This window comes from Astatotilapia calliptera, chromosome 19, assembly GCF_964374335.1.
Source record: "Astatotilapia calliptera chromosome 19, fAstCal68.1, whole genome shotgun sequence".
Lineage (NCBI taxonomy): Eukaryota > Metazoa > Chordata > Actinopteri > Cichliformes > Cichlidae > Astatotilapia > Astatotilapia calliptera.
The window spans coordinates 28,984,545-29,008,622 of NC_137440.1; the positions used below are offsets into that span (position 1 = coordinate 28,984,545).

Consider the following 24,078-nt stretch of genomic DNA (forward strand, 5'->3'; position numbering starts at 1 on the left):
TTACGTGTTTTTCTTATATTTTTTATGGATAAGAATAAACAAACAACAAACAACAAAAACGTGAATTCACTTATCCAAGCAGGTCTGTAGAAAGTGCTGGAAGCTTTCAAACACTCTGGCAACAGTTGGACAATACACTAACAGTGTTGTGAAATCTACAGACTTTTCAATATTTCACAGTTACCATGAATCATCGAGCTGCTTTCACCTCAGATGAAATCTTGCATCATCGTCTACATGCCTGGCGGAGCAATTTACATGGAGAATCACTGCGACGGATGCCAAGTTTTTCTTACTGGGTGTGGGCCACAATTAAAAAAACACAAATACTCTATTATCGGGAATTCAGTGCAGTGAAATTCTATCCTTTAACCCAATTTCAACCTTTATCTCATTTCAAAACCAATATTTCAGGCTTCAGGTGATTTTAACCCTTTATTTAACAGTGGATGGACTCAGCTGTTTCTGTGTGAATTTGTGTTTTTTCCAGAGTGGAGACGCATCACTCAGAAACTATTCCATCTGTGCATGAAATCATTCCAGGATTTGTGTAACTTTGACTCTTCTGGGAATCTCCAGCAGATTTAGATCCCAATTTTTTCCCCCCAATCTCTGAGCAGCAAAAGAGCAAAAATTGAGCAAATAGAAGCAATTTCATCAGAATACAACATAATAAAATACATCCTGTCCACACGTACATACACACTTGCATGAATGTGTAAATGAAGCCAAAACTAAATGTTATTTCAAAAGCTGGCCACACTCCACATTTGGGTCTGAGGTACAAGTTCTTACAGTTCAAGTGCAGCTCGGGTCCTTGTCAAGCATGTTTTGGCTGGCCACTTGGAACTTTCGCACAGTTATATCTCTGGGAAATGTGTCCGCACCGTGTTTTATATGCCAGTGGAAAATGTTTTAGGCAAATGCACAGACACTGAGAAGAGTAAGGGTGACCGCACGAATGCTAGTGGATCAGTCTCTGAGTCTTAATTCTCCAGCAGTTCAGGTGAAGTAAAGGAAAAGTTTCTGAATTCCTCCTGGTTGATGGAAGGGATCATAGGGTCATCGATGGGCGTGAGCGTGGGCTCTTCCTGAGTAAAATCTGGGTCAAAGTTGTTGACGTCCTCCGGGGTTTTCTGGAGGACAACAATAGAGTACAGTCACACACACAGAATGTGAGACAAAATCATACACTGCGTAATGTCTGGTGAGTACACCGATTATCATTTAGCATCAATAAAATCATGTGACTTACAATCCTGGGCTTGAAAGGTGGCTCAATTTCTCTACGATTTAGCTTCTCCCAGTCGATACCTGTGAAGAAAGCGTGGCTGGTCACAGCCTCCTCTCCACCCTCTGTGGGCACACAGCCCAGACGCCGTGCCGGGTTTTTGGTCAAGAGCTGCGAAGATAAAATGCGGATGAATTAAAAACAATTGATGAATTAAAGACCCAATTTCATCTAAGCTTTAGCTGTCGGACAGATGGCCTCACATCTGACTCTAGAATACTTTGGTATAAAGAGTCCATCGTGAACTCAAGGCCTGCAAGGTGCTGTGGCTGCAAAAAAAAGCCCAAATCAACACCCCTCCACCACCATGTTTGACGGTTGTTATGAGTTTGGTCTTCTCCAAATATGACACTGTGCATTATGGCCAGACATTTCCACTTTCGTCTGTCTAAAGGACATTTTTCCAGAAGTCTGTTTGTTCAGATGCAACTTTGCAAGTCTAAGCTGCGCTGCCATGTTCTTTTCAGAGAGAACAGGCTTTCTCCTGGAAACCCTTCAAAACAAGCCATACTTGTTCAGTCTTCTTCTAATTGAACCGTGATGAACTTTAACATTTAACACACCAACTGAGGCCTGTAGAGTTGGGATGTAGCTTTTGAGGTTTTTTTCCAGTTTCTATGAGCATTGGATAGTCTGACCTTGGGTTTAATTTGCTGCGACTTCCACTCCGGTGAAGATTGGCAGCGGTCTTGAATGTTTCCCTCTTGTGAATAATCGTTCTCTCTGTAGAATAATGAACTTCAGATTGTTTATAAATGGCCTTGTAATCCTCCCCTAGATTGATGGACAGCAACTTCAACAACTTTTTAAAGACCATTGCTGCTGTCTTTCATCCTTGGCAATGTGATGACACATACCTGAATGCTTCAGCGCCAAAGCTTATGCTTATACTTCCTGACAAAAAAAGAATTAATCAAATGTTGATTTAGCAGCAACTGCCTGCTACTTATCCTCTTATTTCCTATGGAAGCAATAAGGGTCTACCTAGTTTTTCACACACTGTTTTGGGATTTTTGCTTAGGTTCTGTTAAATAAATACCACAGTATAATATGTCATGTTTTGGAAATCATGTGAGAATGCATTTACCTTAGCAAGAGCTGCTAAATGCCAAATTATTTTTGTTATGTTAACTTCAGAATATAAAGCGAGTTTGCTTTCCGTTTACCATGACTGTGTGGTTGGTGCAAAATAGGGAAATGTGTAGCACCAGATCAGATTAGATTTCTCTGGAGGGATGCCAAACAGGGCTCAAGTTCATCTAGTGAGTCCTTCCCTCTCAACTGACAAAAAACACACACCCTGAATTGTGTTAAGCTCCTCCCACAAAGTCTTAGTTGGCCAGAGTTCAACTAGTTTCAGTAAAGTGCAGCTGAGGTGTCTCAACTTCCTGGGGTTGTATTCATTAAAACAATAGTGAATCAGCCATTGAACTTTAACCGTTTCTCTCTGACCAAGGTCGGGTAGGTGGTGCAGGTCTTAGGAAGAAGCCCAAACAAAAACAAATAAAAGTTAAAATAGTTTTAACTGGCCTCTGGGGGGGAAACAGAAAAAAAACACCACTTTGTTTTGGAAAACCGTCTCGCATGGTGACTCTGTGTGCACCTCAGGGATAATGGTGACCTTCAGACCCAGCATAGCAAACTAATGAGTCCCCGTCTCCATTGTGACAGTGTTAAGATTAACCTGAAGACACTGATTAATACAGAGATTAATACATCTCATTGTGTCAGCTCCAAACGATATTAACTACCAGAGACTTTGCCTAAACAAAACCGCATGTCTCAACAATACTGAGCTCCAAGAGAATGAGGAAGCAGCTGCGGAGGTGATGGGGCAATGCCCAAAAAGACGCGAGGTGTCCCAAAAGCATCAAGCTACAATGAACAATAACGAGGATTCATAGAGACTAATGAAACTCTGATGCCTTGCCATGCGTAATTTTATATAATAAACAGCATGTGTGTCGCTCTGCTGTAGTCAGTGTCTCTGCCAATAACGCCTCCAACATGATTGATTGGGAGATGCACAGTTATTGTTCATGTAAGCCTTTTCACCCGTTGCTTTTCCTTTGTACATCTATGTACTGAACTGCATCAGCCCATGGTTGTGACTGTACTTTAAGACAAAAACATGCTTTGTTGAAATGTTGCATTTGTCCCTTTTATACTCATCACTGCTAATGAATAAAGGTTTAAGGTTACAGCAGTTAAACTCAGGGATTTGCAGCTGTGATGACATTATTTCCAGTTACTGAATTAAAACATGTTTGAAAAAAGAAAAAAGGCACACCAGTAGACACCAGTATGGTGCTTGAATTGGAGTTAACTGTAAGCATGACAGAGTAGCAGAGGTGACTCAGTTCAGGAGCAAACTGACCACAAAACCAAAGAAAAACTTTTCCACTAAAGCTGATGCCATCTTTCCATGGCTGCACGTCAGTTGTGCCATTCTCAGAGCCAGACCTGCCATGTGGGCATTTCTGCATGAAGAAGCTGTTCTCCTCTACACTCGCAAAAAAGACGTTTACGGGAAGGCGGGGAATATTAGAGCTGAAACTTTTAGTCAATCAATCGGTCGGCTGGCAGAAAAATCAATTCAACACTTCCAGCTCCTGAAATGAAAGGTTTGCTGTTATACAACAATATAAATTGAACAACTTTAGATTTATTTCTTTTTAGATTGTTGATGCTGGGCTGGACAAAGCGATCAAAAGCGCTTTGTTTCAGCTCTATGTGATAGTTTAACTTGACCATTGGCATCTACCAGCCTTCAGGTATTTTCACCATGACTCACAAACTCGTGACATTTCTGCAGCCATTCTCACACGACCTTGAACAACCTGACAACTGAGCTCCATGAACTTCCTTTTAAGAACAAGGTGATCTTGGCAATGGATCTGCCTCCAGTAAAAATAGAGCAGCAGCGTTTAAAATCCACTCACACCAGTCAGTAACGTGTGATAGTGGGGGGCAATGACAAATCGGCATGGGGAGACTGATTTGGTGCTTCCTCAGCCATGCGGGAATAACAACAAGGACACGAGGAGAACAGTGTGAGAGAGAAGGAATGGAGAGGAGGTGCAGTTGTATTTATAGCTTGTGTGCTGTGGCTGGGCAGTGAACCATGCCTTAATATAGTTATGTAAAGACCCCAGCCAAACAGCTGGCTGGAAGACTGTGTGGGGTTGCCACTCACTCTGCAGTCAGACGGTGTCAGTCAGGCAGACAGACAAGAATCTGGCTACTGATACAATATCCAGGCATGGAAATGCTCATCCGTTTTTCTCCACAGAGATGTCACAAATCCACTGACAAATTGATTTCCTCTATCATTACATGAGTTTAAAAAAAAGCCGTTCTGACATTTCCTGCAATTGTATAAAGCAAACACAGTCTGACGGCGCTGGTCTGAGAAGAGTGAGACCTGGCCTTCACCCAGCTCCATTTATCATTAAATTTTTATTGCTGGTGACCGCAAAAATGTGAATAAAAGATATTACTCCTGGCAGACTCACAGCTTTCAGTATATTGACTGCCTCTGTGCTGAGCCAAGAGGCATAAACAATCTCTTCATTGAGGATGGATTCAAAGAGGTCATCTTCATTTTCCGCCTCAAAAGGAGCATGTCCAGAGAGCATCTCATACAGTAGCACCCCGAGGGCCCACCAATCCACAGAAGGCCCATACAGCATCTCTTGCAGGATCTGTGAAAACATGTCAGAGTAGAAAAATGAAGTTGAGCATGAGTATGAGATTTTAGAGAGTCTCAACAGCAAATTTAAAACCACTTTATGAAGTTTAGTTAGGGGTATGTGCTGGATTAGCGGAGCTACACACTGAGGAGTAAGTGTTGAGGGCAGCAAAGGGGTCTTTCATAAACGCAGATGCACATTCTTGGTTAGAGAAAAAGCTCTCAAACACGAGGATGCAGGCCATCTTAATTCCTCATTATGAAAGCCAAACACGCCTCTGAAGGCGCAGTCTGAAGAAGTGGAAATCTGGGCTTGTCAAGTCAATAAGTTGACCTCACAGGTGTGCTGCCTTCCAGTCAGGAGGGAGGGAGCTTGAAGTGCCGGGCAGCGACCACAATGTTTGCTCTTAGTGAGGTGGTGTGATGGAAATTAAACATATGAACTCAGAGAACCTGAGCTGCTGGAAGCTAAAGATGGCCAAGTTTATTCTTTAGTGTCATCTTAAAAATGGAAATGTGAAAACATTGCTTCAATATATGAAATGTTCTATTATAAATCTGGAGCTGAAGTATCTGTTATTTTGAGTGCCGACTATGTTTTCTGCTGGTTAATGTAGGGGGGAGAAACTGACCTCAGGGGCAATATAATCCGGGGTCCCGCAGAACGTTCCCGTGGCAACACCTTCAAATATGCCCTCCTTGCACATGCCAAAATCTGCCAATTTGCAGTGACCGTCTTTGTCAAGAAGAACATTGTCCAACTTTAGATCCCTGAAAAGAAAGGCAAACGCAAAAAGGAACAAATAGATGAGGTATTTGCTCAGGGACTGTTATTCAGCACCTATAAATCAGAAGCCTGAAATAAGCCACCAAAAATCCAATTCAGTGCTCAGACTCCAGTCGCATCCTGCTGGTCTTGTTTCTAATTATATGTGAGGAAGGTAGAAATTTGTGGTGAGACAAAAGGAAATAGTTCTCTGAAGACAGTGACACTTAAAGCAGAGGGAGACACTGACGGACAACTCCCTGACCCTTAACTGGCAACCAGTAAAAAAAGAAAAATCGTTGGAGCTGGGGTTAAACACCGGTGCCCTCGTAGCTTACCATCTGCACGGAGTCAAACTGGATGGTACACAGAGAACCACACAGAGCCATTTGTGCACCCACTGATGATGAAATGCACTTCACACGGATGAAAGCAAACCCTTGCATATTTGACACCAAGGGAAAAAGTGTCTGTGTTTATTCTGCTCCCAAAAAAGCAAAACTTCTTCTCCCAGTTATTCCATTTTATTGCTCTGCCTTTGTGAAGCAGGCTTAGCTTAAAGCAAAATACGTAAGTTGTGACCACTTGATAGAAAGATGCATTTTGTTTTTTCTGCCACTCACTGCTAATATGCACCGTCTTCACAGTATGCCTTCCACGGGTATATTTTCCCCTCTGCTGGCTGTGCATGGGGATGTCTCCAAACCAAACACTGGAAAAATCTCCTGTCCTGTGTTCACGTCAGCTGACAGAGCGATTACAGCTGTCGAGTGTGGGCTCTGGAGTTAAGCTCTAATCTGTGATCAGGTGACTCAACTTCAGACAGTGTTACATAGATGGCCTGATCCTAGCTGGACAGTGATACTGTTAATGTATACATAACAGGATGAGAAAAACCAAAATACAGAAAGCCTGGCTGTAAAAGACTGAGGGTCAGGAACCAGTTTGGTTCGATTAATCTAGTCTGCCGTTCTCTATCTTAAGCCGATTGTGTAACGCTGATCACACACAGTCTAAAACATGGCAAAGAGACCAGCTCTGACACTCACACATCACAAAGTACACACAGACTGTGTTAAGCTGTGTTAGGGATAATCACAGCTAGGAAAACAAAACTGGGAAACTGGACGCAGGGGAAAGTATTTTTAAGTAGGTGTCTGAGCTCTTCCAGTTATATGGCCAGTTCTGCTTCTTGATAATCGTTCGCACACTGCCAAACCATTTCCTGGACCATTATTGGGTTTTTTTTTCAGTATGAATGTGTCCAGTGGGAAATTTAACCGCCTCTTATCACTGAGCTACACAGAACCACACATCACTCACTGCACCTAATCATCCTGTATGAGCTCCTTCATCCAACGACTTCACCACATGGGAGAGACAAGCCTGACTTGAGCCAGTTTCACACATGAACTCTGGCCGATGTCAGGAGAGAAAATGTTGTCACTACTGCCAGTACTCTCTTTGATTTAATTTAATGTAATGTTTACCTGCATTTTCCACCTGCTAAAGCAGAGAAAATGGAAGTGCTGCAGTGCACGGGCGAAAACGACTGATGATGGAAACAGGTCAATCAAACAATGCGATGTCTGCAGAAAAAAAAATGCTGCGGTGCAAAATGAGTCACTGAGTAGGAGATAGAGTTGCACTAATAAAAGAGATTCCAAAGAAAAGAGGAGGAAGTTCAGAAAAAGTTCTGACGCACAAACTTTGTTTTTTTCATTATGGTAAGAGTCTAATCAAACTATCAAAGGCTCCTAAAATGTTATGCATCAACCTAAGGATGCGATATATATCACAACTTGCATAAGCCTAAAAAAAAAAATTGAGTATTTTTTTATCTATTTTGTTCAGTCTTGAATTTACTTGTTCTTTGCATATGTGGGTCAGGACAAAACAAAGAGACACACAACACCTCCCTGGCGGAGTTCAAAACAGGCTTCACAAAGCATGTGTTTATTGCACGACACTGAGCAGCTGTTCGCCATACAGCCTTTTTAATCCTTGTGGATTTAATTGGCTCTCCTCATGAAACGTGCTCTCACTCTTAAAAGCAGCCAGTGTGGATTCAGACTGCAAAACTGAGTTTTCATGTCTAAAACCTCAAACTGAAACCTCGAGAACTGTACACGTCTTTTTAAGGACAAATACAGGAAACGCAAGGACACGCTGTGGCGTCAACTGAGCAGCTTCAAAGCCTCAAAGCCTTTACCTGAAGCCAAAAACCCCCACACACAGTGTAAAAGACACGCATATTACACAACACAAGGACCGAGGCTACAATTTTATTCTTCCCACACTTGCCTGATGTCAGAGTTACTATTCTGGATGCTTTTTACTTATTTAGTTATAGCACGCAAGGTGCATGCAACCTCTTCAGCTTGCTGTCATGCTATGCAGTGCATGCTGAAAGGAGACTCAGACATACTACTAAGTATAACTCAGGATTTACTGATGTTCCTTTTCCTTTTTCATTGTGTACTGGCAGGACACCAAAAGATTTCCCACTCGACTTTCCTTGAGCGGACAGTCCGAAAAAAAGGTCTTTGAATATATGTAGCTATTAGAAGCTGAGGAAGGGGGATCGTTATTGGTTCATCTATTCATAATTCTTGGTAAAAGCTGGCGTTCTGTCACAGAGCCTGACATGTGTGGACACAGTGTGTTTCTATAGAGATGAGAATTCTCAGGAATCTAAAATGTAACAACATTATCACAGCTCAGGATGAGATACACGCATAAACACAAATATGCGTTTATGTGTAGCAACATTATTGTCAGAGTCTTCTGTGTCATTAATCCTTATCAAATTCAAGGTTACAGGGAGTATTGGAGTCTATCCTGATTGTTGGATACACTCTGATCACGTCGCTAATCTATCACAGGGCTAACATAGAGAAACACATAACCATTCACACTCGCATTCACACCTACAGTCATTTTAGAATCACCGTAATCCTGCACATGTCTTTGAGAGAAACTTGGAAAGAACCCACACAGACACGAGGAGAACATGCTAACTCCACGCAGGAAGGCCCCAGACTGGATTTACAGTGTTGCCTGCCTCTCTTTTTGCCTGCCTAAATAACCGTGGTAGTTTATGCTGAAACCATAACAGTGAAAAGTGGCAAGTTTTCATTTATTCTTTTATTTACAGCATGTTTTAAGTTCATTATAGATTCTCAGCTTGAGGAATACGCTTCATTTGTGCACGTCGTTAATCTGTATCCTACTAAAACTGCTGAATGAAGCATATAATTGTTAAGTAGGTGATGCAGAAAATGTGTAAATGTTTTACTTGATTCAAATCTGCTGCTGGAAAATATATATTTTATATTTAGAGCCTGAAGCAGAAAGTCTGACTTAACAGAGAAAGATGATAATTACTGTCATCATCCGTTACTTTCAGCTTCGGTTTTAAGCTTTGTTGAGTCAGCGAATGCAAAGACACACTAGATATGTTGAACGTAGTTTGTAGTACAGTGTGTGTTTGTGTGTGCTTGCGTGTGTGTGCGCTGACACAACAAGATTTAGCAGCATTATCCTCCTTGATATGATTTTATCATTTGTAACTTGAAATTTGGATTTTTCTTTTTATATATAAATAAAGACATTTTTAACACAAATTGATGGCGAAAAGGCAAAAGAGGTGCATAAAGATGAATCAGAGAGCAGGAAATGGAGTGCTTCCTGGGAGAGAACCTCCACACCCTCCGCTTAATGCATGAATTAAGCAAACTCTCATTAAACCTGCAAGTATGCTTGGTAGCACATTTTCATTGGATGGTTCTCAGCGGCAGTCTTCTTTAACGTGACGTATGAGTCTCAGGATTGCAATGTTCTGATTTAGTGTTCACAGCCATGTAGTACTTCACATGATTAATGTATCATATATGCAGTTTCCTCTTGATAATAAATTGATTCCGACATCCAAGAGAAGAAACTGCATAATTAGTGTCTTTGCAGTAATATTACACTCTTTATGATATTAAAGTTTTTTTTTTAAATATAGTAAACTATGGTAGTGAGCTCTGAGCTCGCTATAAAGGCTAGTTCGATTGCTTTATGTATTTATACCTGTAAATGATGCCTTTGCTGTGCAGGAACATGAGCGCAGAGGTGATCTCGGCTGTGTAGAAACGGGCTCTGCCTTCTTCGAACTTCCTGGACTTCTGGATGTGGAACATGAGATCGCCGCCGTTCACAAATTCCATGACAAAAAAGAGACGGTCCTGCAGTGAGAATTAGGAGATGACATTTACACGTGTGCACACAAAACCCCCATTGGGCACACAGAAGCTCCCACGTTATTAAGCAGTCCAAGGAGCAACGACCGCAAACATGCTGAGGCTGCTTCAAGGATGTTACATGGCTGCTTCTCATTAACTTCAGATGCCTGTATAATGTGTTCCTGTGCAACCAACTGCAGCTTAAAGTTAGCAAAAAAACCAAACAAACCCTAATCTAACTCATAAATCTTTCTTTCTTTCTCATTACAGGCTACGGTCGATAGGTGATCTACAAAATGGGAACCTGGGGAAAAGACTGCAGTACGACATGATTTAGAGATCTGCCTCTTGAAGTGATCTGGGTACTGAGGCACAGCTGACTCTGTTTTACTGGTCTGTGGTTTAGAGAGGTCTGGCTTTTTTTCCCCCCTTTTTGCACATATAATGTCCAATAAGGACGTGCTACACAGGCAAAGTAGGGAGCACTTTGTATGTTCAAAGAAATCTCTCTGGGTTTTTCTGTCTTATACGAGTCAAACTGACTTGTCAGGCCATCAGAGATCTGGCGTGACAATTTACTTTGCAATACTAAACCCCTCCATAGATAACTGCTCAAACATAAAAGCAAGAATGGACGTCACTTCCTGGATCAGCTCTTTAATTTGCCAATATAGTGGTTACTGGGATTTCCAAAGTTTTGCTATCCAAAGAGTTTCTCCATTCATCCTGGAACCTGACGAACATTAGTCTGACTGTCTATTACTACTAATTTCCTGGTTAGCACTTTAGATGACCTGTACACATGAACACAGCTCCACTTCTTAAACCCTCTGCTTCAGATTCAGGTTATGTTTAAAATATATATAATACATTAAAACTACAACAAAGCAGCCTTTTTATTAATACAGTACTTGAAGCATTCATGCCGGAGGTCAGCATGCCGACTGTCTGATCCCTGCTTGCAGGTAGGAGTCGTGGTTAGGGTTAGGTTCTTGTATCGGACTAACGAGGCTACTATGTAAACACGGCAACTTTTAAGCATACTCACATGAAATGAGCTACTAATCTCTTTTGTTTTTGCTTATCTGTAGAAACAAAAAATTATTACATCGAGATTTGTTGCGATTTAAATGCCATCCATCCATCCATTCATCCATCCATTCGCTTCCGCTTATCCTTTTCAGGGTCGCGGGGGGTGCTGGAGCCTATCCCAGCTGTCATAGGGCGAGAGGCAGGGTACACCCTGGACAGTTCGCCAGTCTGTCGCAGGGCCAACACACAGGGACAGACAACCATTCGCACTCACATTCATTCGCACATTCACACCTAGTGACAATTTGGATTATCCAATTAACCTATCCCCACAAGCTGCATGTCTTTGGACGGTGGGAGGAAGCCGGAGTACCCGGAGGGAACCCACGCAAACACGGGGAGAACATGCAAACTCCACACAGAAAGACCCCGGCCTGGTGGTGGAATTGAACTCAGGACCTTCTTGCTGTGCGGCAACAGTGCTAACCACCGTGCCACCGTGCTGGCCGATTTAAATGCCTTTTTTTAATATTTTAAACTTAATCTGAAGACTCCTCCAGGGCAATCAGTGTACCTACAAAGTGGGCCTTGAAAATGAAAAATATGCATATAGTTAGCAATGGAATATCATCTCTAAAAAACATTCTACATATTTTAGTTTGAATTATTATGAAATGGAACTATATGCCATGCAGAAAGTGCCGCTAATTGTCCCTTGCAACGTGATTTTGTGGTATTAGTGTGAACTGAATGACTCTATTACCAAAATATAGAACAATTTTACACTTCTGGTATAATAAAAGGTGCTTTTAAGTATTTTGTCAGGAAACAAGTGACAGGCATTTAAATAAAACAAGGCGTTCTCGTGGAACAATAGCTGTTGCATTGTTTTGTCTGGGTTTGAAACTGTTTGCGCAGCAAGCTCACTTCGATCTCAATCAGTCGTGGTTCAACCAACCAAAGCAGATTAGAAATATCCCGTCTGAGCCAGAAAAACAGCTCTGTCAGTCAAGCATCATTCACTGGCTTGTGCCAGGAGTGAACAGACATAAGATTGGGGAACTGCTGCCACCTTCTGACCACATGATGCACTGGCATCTATGGAAACAGACCGATATTTTTCTATTTACATTTAGCACAAGAAACCAAAAGTAGGGTATGCCTGAGTGCCGTGACCCTTACTTGAACCAGTTCTGTGGATCATTTACTGGTAAGCAAAGCAGTAAAAATGAAAATAAGGTCATATGAGGCCACGACATTTCTAAAGCACTCATAAGGAAGATCTGTGCATGACACAGACATCATGAGCCAAAACATCCCCTTCTATTTTTCAGCAGAAATGTCATCATCATCACAATCTTCAGCCATTTAAGGCGGGGTGAAAGCTTCTCATGAGTGAAGAGGGCTAAAAGTCACAAATGAGTTTATGTGAAAGAAGTGTGCGGCCATGCTTTCACTGACCGGTGTCTGGAAGCAGCAGTACAGCTGTGTGAGGTACGGGTGACAGCGGGCCAGTGACAGCACCCTCTTCTCTGTCATGGTGCACTCGACGTCATCATCCTGCAAAATGATGTCCTTCTTCAACACTTTGACCGCGAAAACCCGATCTCTGCCATTTAGTCTCGCCAGCATCACCTGGAGAGTAACACAAACATAGTAACAGGAAAAGCCACGTGAGAAAGTGAATGATTTGCTTAACTGCTAATAAAATGTGCTAAACTTGACAGCGACAGGATTTAGGGTCCTTCCTGGAAACACCTGCTAATCATTTAGAGTGCTGGCAAGTAAACTTAAATTTAGTATTTGCTAAAAGTGTGTTTTTTGGCAGCAGTTTCCATTAGTTGTCAATTGGACCGATGCGCTGTTTAGAAAGTCGCATTGTAATGATGCCTAAACGAACAGGACTTCCTTCCACAGTATTTCTGTTTAGGCTTTACAAAAGGTTTTGCAGTAATCTGCAGAGCAGCCATTCTGATATTGTCTTGTGAGATATCTTAAATTCACATAAAAACTCCAAAAATTATGGTACTTGTGCTACATTGATCTTCAAAAACAAATCAGCCAAAAACATTTTCCCACTGGCATCGTGGACTGTCCAAGCTTAAGGGACACAGTGAGGTTCTTCTTGTGTCAGGGTTAATAGATTCCCTTTATTAATTCCTGCAGGGACATTAATTCTCTGCTTTTTATCTACTTTACCATCCTTGATATTATGAGCAGTGGGCAGCAATCGTGCATTGCCCGGAGTAAGTCTGTGCATCGGTCAGAGGAACAGTAACGAGACATTTGCAATGGCGAGATAAACTGGAGGACGAAGCCAGCACAAGCATGCTAAAACCGACCCAGAAGGGTTTTGGCCTTCTGTGTGGGTTTTGATGAGGAAACAATGCTAACCACAAACCACCATGTTGCAGTTGGCTCTTTAAACCATCTCTATTTGCAAATTTTGGACTCATAATTGAAGCTTTTAACCTCTTTAAGTGACCGTTTTGAGGCCTCAGTTGTTAATGTGGGGGAGGCATTTCAACAACACACACTCTTCAAGCATTTTTTTGAATCTCTTTAGCCACTGGTGAAAGGGTTTGCTCACTTTTCAATATATGGAGATCAAAATTCAGTGTTTTTTAATGCCAGTTGTATATTTTTGTGGTCATGTGAATGTTTTATTAGTCAAACGTTAGAATTAAGCTGCTCTAATCCATTTTTGTCCAGTATGAGCCAATGCTCATCATTACACTAAGTGCACAGAGTACTTCCTATAATCTTATTATCTCATTCCTACCTTGCCAAAGCTGCCCTTGCCCAGCACTTGAAGGAACGTGAAGTCTGAAATTCCTAGCCGTGGCAACTGCTGCTGAGTTTCCGTACAATCCCTCCCCTCAGATGGAGTCCTCGTCTGTTCTGTGTTTTTCACCTGTCAATGCAAAGAGAAAAAGACAATTTTCTGATTACACTCACGTTTGTGATTAGGATTTAGAACTGTTCCGTTATTCTGGAAAACTCAGACGTTTGTACCACTGATTTCCGTTTGGCAAGTCCTTCTGCCTGCAGACCCATCTCAGCGAGCTTGTTGGCCAGTTCCACACTGTTGACCCCACAGTTGGGAGCAACGTTGCATTTGCAACGGATGTGGACGTTCATTTTGCAGACTGAAGAGAGAAATCACAGAAACGGTGACTCTATATGAAAGACAACTTTTGGATGCAGATATTGAGACATGAATGCTGATGCGAGTCTTACTTTTACAGTGCAGCCCCTGTCTGACAATCCCCCACAGCAGCGAGCCACAGTGGTCACAGAAGGTGGGCGACTTGTAGTTATGCATGTTGAACTTGTGAGGGATGTTGATGCTGAAACCTTGATTTATAGGCTGCAGAAAGAGAGCACACGGTAATTACGAGATGTAAAACTGCTTTGCAACAGCATCGTCCACAATGCATTTTCAGTTCAACTCAGTTTTATTTGCACAGGCCAACATCACATGTAGAAGTTCAAAGGGCTTCGCAGGTATAAAAACACATGAGAAATAAAGTCACTTACATATTAAAACATTTAAACAAACAAGAAACCCATCAGAATACACATTTACACACATATATAAAACCACAAACGCAGACATACAAATAACAAAAGGAAAATTAAATCATAAATAAAATCCTGTGAAACAAACAATCTTGGAAGTAATAGAACCAGAAGACCAATATGTTGATGAATAATGATGCCTATCTTCTGTATCTACCAGATTACGTGAGGCTCTACAGTCGAATTATAGCACTAGTTTAGTGCTAGATTAAAAGAGATGTATTTTTTTGTGTTTCTTCAAATCATCTGTAGAGTTTGCTTCCCTATTTTTTTGAGGTAGGTTGTTCCCAAACTTTCCCTACTCAATAGCTCTTCTAAATGTTGGGATGGGTGTTGTTTTCTAGAAACTCAATGTGCTAGATTTCTAGAAATTAGTGGAATTTACTTAAAACTAGTGCAAATGTCAGGCAATTTTCAGACATGTACCAGGTGGATCTAGTGAGCCATATTTGTTTTTTTGTTTTTTTAAGAAAACAAAACAAAACCCCACACTCTATTTTAAACGTAGAGCAGCAATACTAAATGCTCTTTTGGATCTTTCCACAATTTCGTATATATTATTATACAGAGCTATAGTAAGAAATTGAACCTGTTTATAGACTTTTAAGACTAGACATTGTAAAATATTTGATCATCTTATGACATAGCAGTTTTTTTAATTTATACTTGAATTGCAAATATAAGTGGTTATTTTTATTGGAAGCGTTATTAATGCTAAAATAAATTTAGTAATTCAATATTTGTGATTTATTTAAGTTTGATTAAATTAAGTGTAATAAAAATGAGTAGTTATAATTGCAATTGTTACTTTTTGTTATGCAGCTACAATTTCTATGTCAATATATTGTTTTTACTGTTTCGGTTTTCCTACAAACATGGAAAATGTCAGGACATTGTCTCAAAGATGTACTCATGTTTGTGGAGCTGTCTACTTGCCTCTTTTATATAAGTGCCATGCTCTAGGACAGCACCTGTAGTAGGATGTGCACACATGCTCAGTTCAGAGAATTCAATTTTATCTTTGTAGAAAAGTTTAAATGTTTAGTCACATGATCTTATTGCAGGTACTGGGAAGCAAGTTGCTTGTGTCTACTCAGGGCTGTACTTCGCTATGTTTGTTACATTTATGGAAACTGCCAATGTGCATCAATAAAAATGTTCATACACTAATGTTCCTTTAAATGTATGAGGAACTGGTATGTTACTATGTTAACTTCACTGACATTGATCTGCAACATAAAAACATCCTACAAGTAAAAAAAGGCCTGTAATACGCTCCAATAACACTCGAGGGTTGAAATTTTGAATTTCTACGTATTTTAATGAGTGCCCTATAAAGGGGAAAGAAGTTTTATTTTAAAATCAGTTCTGTGAGATAATGGAAGTCATTGTAAGTCTGCTAAGAAACTGTAATGATGTGTTCTGTTATTTGTTTTAGTTAATAACTTCACAGTCAAGTTTCAAGTAAGCTGCAGCCTTCTCGCAACCTTTTTGGGAAGTCCAACAAAAAGAGCATTGCAGCAAAAGACAAAACAAAAAAAACAACCAATACCTGTGCAATACCTTTTAGACATATGATATTTAGTAAAAAGCTGTTATCACTTAAAGGTAGTGAGATTTGGAAAAATATTCCAGCTGTAATAAGAGAATACATTTAAAACTCATCTCAAATGATGGCTAAAAAGGAACCAGACCTGTGACCATTCATTTTATACTAATGTGTGTTATCTTTAATGCCGTATGTGTTTATATTTATTTGTTGTTCTGTGTTTTCTTATTGTGCTGTGGATTTCATGTATTTGTTGTCTGGACTATATTGTTGTACGCTGTCTGATGGTGTTTTAATTTTCTTTGTTATTTATCTTTTGTCTGCCCTGTCAGGGACTAGAGCTAGAAAACTGTTTAAGGTTCATTCTTGCACATTTGCGTGATAAGTTGATTAATCTGCACTGTCCCTTTTGAATAAATACATTCAAAATTCAAACTCGTCCGCAGGAAATGAATGCATGAAGAAGTTTTTTAGAATCATGGTGAGTCTGGTACTGTCAGACACATCTTCCTGAAATGGAAGAAGTTTAAAGCTTGCATCACAGTAATGATCATAAGACTTAACTTTTGGTTTTATTCTGTCAGCTCCTAATTTGCAAATGAGCAGATCACATTTTATTTTAGGACTAAGCAAAATTTTTATCTTTAATTTTTTTTTAAATTGCAGTCATCCATTTGTTAAAGTCAGCCACCCACATTGGTGAATGAGTTCAGTACACTGTCACCTGGCTCCACAGAAATACGCTGTCTAGCATCTGTGTAACTACAGTAACAAAAATTTATGCTGTCTAATAATGTTTCCATGCATGTAAAGAAAAAAAGTAATGGACCCAGACAGCTACCCTGTGGAGCTCCAAAGAAGAAAATGTGCAAGCACCTTCCATGAAAAGAATTTCATCTGTTTTGACAATATGCCTCATACTTATGTTTAATTTCTTAAAAAACAAACAAACAAAAAACTCAATCAATTACTCTCTGTCACTTATGATCAAATAAGACTTTTAAAGGAACATAGCATAAAAGAGACAATAAGTCTAAAGGAATTATATAATGATGATTATACTATATTTACAAAATTTGTAAATGGTGTATTAAAAATAAACATGCTTAGCGTATAAATTTTTATTATCCTGTCAGATTTTAGGGAAGAGAGACTTGTAATATTCAGCAAAATATAACAAAACTAAGGGACTCTCCACCATTTGACCTTAGAACTGAAGAAGCGTCTCGGATGAGAGGTGAAACGTCTTCAAGCAACTTAAAGAAGTCCAGACGCTTTTCTTTGCAAGCTCCTTTGAATAACAAAACTAAGCTACATAGTTGCGTTCAAACTGCTAAAACTGTCATGGATGTATTTATAGAAGCATAAAAATTTATAGTGTTCATATGTGGAAAATAATAGTGTAGTACAGTGTTCTGCCTCAGTGACCAGTCTAGACAGAATATAGAAACAGGAAACAGCCTACTGATCACTGCAGGTGTTAATCAGATGCGTGTGTGAATGTGTGTGTAGGAGGGGGAGGGTGCTTTTTTTTGACATTCTGTATTTAAACAAAAAAAAAAAAAAAAATCTGTAAAGAGAACAATTATTTAGAAGTAAACATGCTGATTAGAGTGTATTAATGTGTCGTTACCTGTTCTTTTGCTGTTTTCTTCATGCGTGGACAGACAGTGACGACCTGCTGGTGGCATCGTTTGTGCACCACACAGGTACACACTGAAAAACAAAAAAAAAGACAAGACAACGAGTCAATGGCGGACTCATAACAAACACAGGTGTGTTTAGGCAACTGTGGTAAAAGGCCGAAAGAGAAAAATAAGTTCTGCTTACCTTGACACTGGTAACCCTGCTTTCCAAAAACACCCCTATTAACATAAAAGAGAACACATTTAGATCCAGTTTACATTCTACACAGAGATGCGCTGCCAGCACTGAATCACCCATGCGTGACTTTCTCACCAGATGAACTCTTTGCAGTGAAAACAGAAGGTGGGCTGACGGAGGAAAGTGGACATAAACTTGTGCCCATTAACCTGGTGTATCCTTCGCCTCACGGCTCCCTGCCGCTTCCTTGTAAACTGCTTGAAATTCTTCACTACGGCCTCATCTGGCAACAAGACAAGAACATAAGTTTGTAACATAAAAAGCACAGAAGAAGTGCGTGAACTCTTAGAATGGATTTATCACATTATGGGATTTCTTTAAAGTGGATATAAAGTCTTTATTTATACTTGAATGTGAAATATGAATTATTAAAATCTGTGTTTCTGCTCAACTCTGAGGATATTTCAGCTCAACATCACTGTTTTGCATTAATTCAACAGGTTGTGATTTTTCTGGTTCTTTTAGATTTGAAGTTTGATGACGTATTATTTAACTGTATCTGACAGTTACATGTGATGGTGCTGCATTACAGTCTGTGTGGTTGCGTGATTTTAGCGAGGGGGTGTCTGGGTTACTTCTTTGGTTCATTTTGACAGCTTTCATCAGGATATTTCTGGGCACCGCAGGGAGCCACTCTCACATAAAAATGTCCTCTACACACCCACTACAGTGTATGGACAAGCAAGAAAAAGGTGGAACGATTAGCATTTAAAAGCAGACACTGTTATCTCTCACAGTTCTAGGACTACTCCCAGGGACTGTAAAAAAACAACTTTTTTATTTTTAGGATGAATTATTGTCAATCCTCTTATCTTTCAATCAACTGATGAACTGTCTCACAAATGACGTAAAAAATTGCCATCGTTGTTTCCATGAACTGCAAGATGGCATCTATGATATATTAGTTTTGCCCAACCAGCAGAACAAAAGTAAGACAGACAACCAACAAGCAAAAAAAACAAAAAGAAAAAGAACCAAGCCCTGAATTATCAACCTGATAAGCTGGAACAAATAAATGTGTGGCATTTCTGAATGATTTTTAGAATACAAAACAACAGTCTGATATTACTTATTTGTAACCATTTAAGCCAACGTAACAGACAGACACTGCCTACACAAAAAAAAAGTCTAACAGAGAATTTTCCATAACTAAAAATAAAAACTCCTGACACTATTAAAACATGACTTCTTTCCCATATCACATAACCCTAGCATGATTCACAATATATTTTATTTTTATTAAATAAATTAATTCAGTCATCTGTCAAAGATCAAACAAGACTTTGAAAGGAAGGCAGAATAAAAGAGACAAAGAGTCTAGAGTTGTCATATTGTAATTTATGTTGTGAACATCTACACTGTAACTGTGTGTTTAGACCTAAGTAATGAAAGTCAGTAAAGAAATCTGCAAAACCACACAAGCATTACACATGCATTACGGAAACCTTTTTGCTGAGCCCACACCCCACCCCTGCAAACAACACATAGATGTAGTGTGGTTATTGTATGAAAAGGGGGCGTTCATTTCAGACTAAGAGCCTCTACATATACTGCAAAGCCCAATATACACACTACACATATTTAGTCCAACATATATTTTGCTTCAGGTGGTAGTGCGCTCCACGGGCGACAGGTATTTCTTGAAAATACACAACATCTTAATTTAGATTTATGCATTTGATGTGGTGTTTGTTGCTATTCATTGTGCTCTTGGCTACTCTGTTACGGTCTTGTCATTGAATATATATCTATACATCAAGAAAGAGACTCTGTGGAGCAATGCTTCAGATCACTGAGGTTTGTGGGTATTTGTTCATGCACAGCTCTCATGGTCCTGGCACAACATTTCAATCAGGTTGAAGTCTGGAATTCAATTGGGCCATTGCAGCTCCTTAATTCTTTTCTTTTTTCAGCCATTCTGTTGTAGATTTGCTGGTTAGGTTAATCATAACGTCCTAAACCTAACCATTCACCCACTTTTTCAAATAAAATAGTTTACAAAGGAGTTCGGGGTTGAATCAGTAACTGCAGATTGCCCAGGTTCCCATAGTTGCAAAACAAGCCAAAATCATCACTCCTCCAATGTGCTAGACAGTTGTTGTGAGGTGTTTGTGCTGACAGATTGTGTTTTGCTGCTAAGTTGTTCGGCCTTGCACAGCTCTACTGTACATTATATCCACACATCTCCACTTTGGTCTTGTCTGTCCAAAGGACATAGTTCATGAAGTCTCCTGGTTTGCTCAGATGCCCCTTTGTAAACCTAAGATGAGCTGCTTTACTCTTTGTTAGAGGGAAGAGGCTTTCACCTGGCATTCCTTCCAAACACATCATTCTTGTTCAGTCTTTTTCTAACTTTGCTGTTATAAACTTTAACACTTAACATGCTGACTGAGGTCTGTAAAGTCTGAGATGTATTTCTGGGGGGTTTTTGCAGTTTTTCTGAGCATTGGACAGTCAGGGTGAATTTTGCTGAGCTGTCCACTCCTGGAAGGATTTTGGCATTATTTCAGCACACACCTGAATACTCCACAGAAGCAAACTTCCAAAAAAATCTGCTTATATAAAGCTGGTCATACTTGCTGGTGATCAGTTAATCAAGTCAATTTAATGAGCGGCACTTGGCTGCTACCCTAGTCATTTCTATGGAAGCAGTAAAGGTGCACTTTGTTTTCACACAACTTTAAGCATTTCTGTTTGCTTTTCCTGTGTTTTCTTGACTGTAGGCTCTTGTTTCTGAGAATTAATTAATTGGGAACTTGTGTGAGGTGGCATAGATTTGCCAATGATGTACAGTCTCAGTGTAAAAAAAAAAGAAAAAAAAAGATTTCAACCACACTGACCTACCCTATCACAAAATATCATCTTGATATGTAGAACTGGATGTTTTGTGGCTATCTGCATCCTCCTTGAGGTCAATCGCATTAATGATGCGAAAGCTTTTGATTCAGCTGTTTTGGACGTGGATTATGTCCACAAGGGAAGAACATGAGAGGAAGAACATTAGGAGAACCTTTTTTAGACCTACATGAGAAAACTGACAGGAACAACAGAGAATGTAGCCCAGTGTTGTTTTTAATCAACTTCTGCTTTAACAGTCCTGCACCATCACTTCCCACTCATCTCATTTAAATGGCCTTGTCTCATTGGTGAAAGAGTTTGTACTTAAGTTAGCGCCTTGATGTCGACATCTAAAAAAGGCAAACATTTTTCACATTCACGTGCATGCGCACGCACCTATCAGAGCCTTTGCATTGACAGACATTGGTATTTAATGAGTCAGATAATCATTATTCATAAGGGCAAGTGGAGTTTCACAGTAGAATAAAGGTGAAGGTAACACAGTGGAATTGTTTAAATAGCTGGCATTGTTGTTATGTTGCTCTTGGAGGGTGTTGACATGTAGGCACGAGGAGAACAACTAGACTGTGCGTTGCATACATACCATCTACAAAAGATCCGGTGAGTGTGATGTGAACATACACCTTGCCCTCTGGTTCCAAGTCCATCTGCAGATTCAAAGACATGACACGAAATGATTTCACTACACCCAGACAGTAAAACTGAAACACACATCTGCCACAGTGAAACACGGTTCTAAAGTATCTGGCTAGAAGCAGAGATATCCAAACCAAACTAGCTTAACCAAACTAGCTTACTAATATTACACAAATAACAAATCAGCCATTTATATACACTTAGATTGTTCAATCTCAGATCACCACATTTTTAGAAGATTTTTGCTCAGTGACCTTTGATTTGGCTGAATTTTTTATGCTTTTGGTCATATATAATAAACAAATATGACCAAAACTGTGACTTCTTCCCTCTTCTTCTTCTTCTTTTTTTTTTAAAAAAAAAGCCCGTCCACCCGCTTTCAGGCCTTTTTTTCCTGCCTTGAAATCCGAAGCAAAACATGTATACCTTAAAACACCTTTAAAGAGCCTCTCTCAACATAAAAATGAATCAGGGTGTGTAATTTGGCACAGATACATCAAAATGACCGAGTATTGGCTAGTTACAATATGGGGAAAAAAGTGAGAAGTCCTTAAAGTGTCATGTTTGAAGAAAAATAACTTTAAATAATTCAATAAAGAAGAGGTAATAAAAATGAATGTGCTTCCCCGGTTATTGTACCTATTCACCTCATTACCAGTCCAAATAACAGATGCACAGTTTGGTAAATGGGATAAATTAGTTAGTAGATTTATTTGGAAAGGGACAAAGCCAAGAATAAGATTTAAAATACTCCAATCAGGAAAAGAAAAAGGAGGACTTGCCCTCCCGAATTTCAAGGAATATTTCTATGCAGCTCAGCTGAGATATACTGTTTATTGGTGTTCATCAGAATATACTTCAAAATGGAAGCATATAGAGTTAAATTATTGCCTATCATGTCATCCACAAGCAAGATTGGGAGAAGAAACTACCCAGCCCACGAACAAAAATCTCATCACTGAATTTACTATTAAACTCTGGTGGACAATAATGAAGAAATATAGAATTACAGAAGACTGTAAATTGCTGATTTGGCCTGCATACTCTCGAAAATTCCAAAGTGGACAATGGGATAGCACATTTTTAAGATGGGTCAATAAAGGAATTACAGCAATGTGTACATTAATAGATGGGACAACATTTAAATCTTTTGAGAATCTACAGAAACAATTCGGATTGGATAAATCAGATTTATTTAGGTACTTTCAATTAAGACACTTTTACAATACAGAAATTAGAAAGAAGCTCTCGAGAGAAAGAAATCGTATAATAGGAACAATAACAGGTGCATATAAAAATCTTCCATCAGGAATTCTGTCGAAATTATATGATGGCCTACAAAATTCGAATAGGAATGAAACATTATATATTAAACAAAAGTGGGAATCGGAACTACAAATTGAGTTGTCAGAGGATGATTGGCGATCCTTATGTCTCACACAGCATAACTCCACTAGCTCTAGACGATGGAGAGAATATGGCTGGAAAAATGTGATTAGGTTTTTTATTACTCCGTATATCAAAAGCAAGCAGTTGAAAATACCCCAACAATGCTGGAGATTATGTGGAGACTGGAACGCCAATCACTCACATGTGTTTTGGAAGTGTAAATATATTAAATCATATTGGGAAAGAATCGCGGCAACAATGACGAAGGTGCTGGGGTATGAAGTACTGTGTGAGGCACGAGTAATGTATTTTGGAATATGGGAAAATGTAAAAAAGGAGGACTGGTATTTGTTTAAGATTATGTTGTTGTCAAGCAAAAAGGTGATAACAAAGAATTGGCTGAAAAGCGATCCTTTAAAACTGGAAGACTGGATGGACGTAATCGAGGACATATATACAATGGAAAAAATGACTTACACTCTGAGACTGAAATCTGACAAACACCGAAAACAGTGGACAAAATGGATAATTTATAAGTCTCAGTCAGCCTTATAGGGCGGGACCTCTCGTGTTTTTTTTTTTTGTTTTTTTTTTTTTGTTTTTTTTTTTTGTGTGTTTGTTGTTGTGTTATTATTATTATTGTCTTGTCCGTATGTAATACAAAGGAAAAAGTACAAAATAAAGAGTTAAAAAAAAAATAATAATAATAATTCAATAAAGAAATTACATTTCAGAACACAACTAGTATAAATTTTGTATGTAAATGTAAACAGTATTCTACACGAACGGAAAAATAAAACATGTAGAACAGTTTTTAATTTGAAATTCGTAACTATTTACATCACATTCATCTTCTGTGCTGGATTGAGCAAATATGACGTTATGGCAAAAAAAAAGACCCTAAAATATCAGCGAATATGCATACCGTTCATTTCCATGACCCATGGAAGAGTCTTATAATTCAGGTAGAGTGTAAAATATAATGAGACTAGGGCACCGGTTTAGCTCAGCGGGTAAGCAGGCAACCACATGCCGCCTGGCTCGAGGCCGACCTGCAGCCCTTTGCTGTGTGCCTTTTCCGATTTCCTGCCTGTCTTCACTTACCAAGGCAAGATATATATATATATACACACACACATGTGTGTATGTATGCATGTATATATAAACTGT

General features: G+C 39.5%; 1 protein-coding gene across 1 annotated transcript in view; it reads right to left on the reverse strand.

The window, feature by feature from the left end:
* Positions 1–24,078, reverse strand: part of prkcha (protein kinase C, eta, a) — a 31,393-nt gene continuing 7,315 nt past the window's right edge. The window contains exons 2-14 of the mRNA XM_026152294.2: positions 21,467–21,530; positions 18,100–18,247; positions 17,971–18,005; positions 17,774–17,856; positions 14,250–14,379; positions 14,025–14,158; positions 13,792–13,923; positions 12,471–12,644; positions 9,826–9,980; positions 5,615–5,753; positions 4,807–4,995; positions 1,256–1,402; positions 1–1,136 (exon numbers count right to left, since the gene is read on the reverse strand). Of these exons, the coding sequence (XP_026008079.1) occupies positions 987–1,136; positions 1,256–1,402; positions 4,807–4,995; positions 5,615–5,753; positions 9,826–9,980; positions 12,471–12,644; positions 13,792–13,923; positions 14,025–14,158; positions 14,250–14,379; positions 17,774–17,856; positions 17,971–18,005; positions 18,100–18,247; positions 21,467–21,530 (1,680 nt within the window). The 3' untranslated portion in view covers positions 1–986. The remainder of the gene's footprint in view (positions 1,137–1,255; positions 1,403–4,806; positions 4,996–5,614; positions 5,754–9,825; positions 9,981–12,470; positions 12,645–13,791; positions 13,924–14,024; positions 14,159–14,249; positions 14,380–17,773; positions 17,857–17,970; positions 18,006–18,099; positions 18,248–21,466; positions 21,531–24,078) is intronic.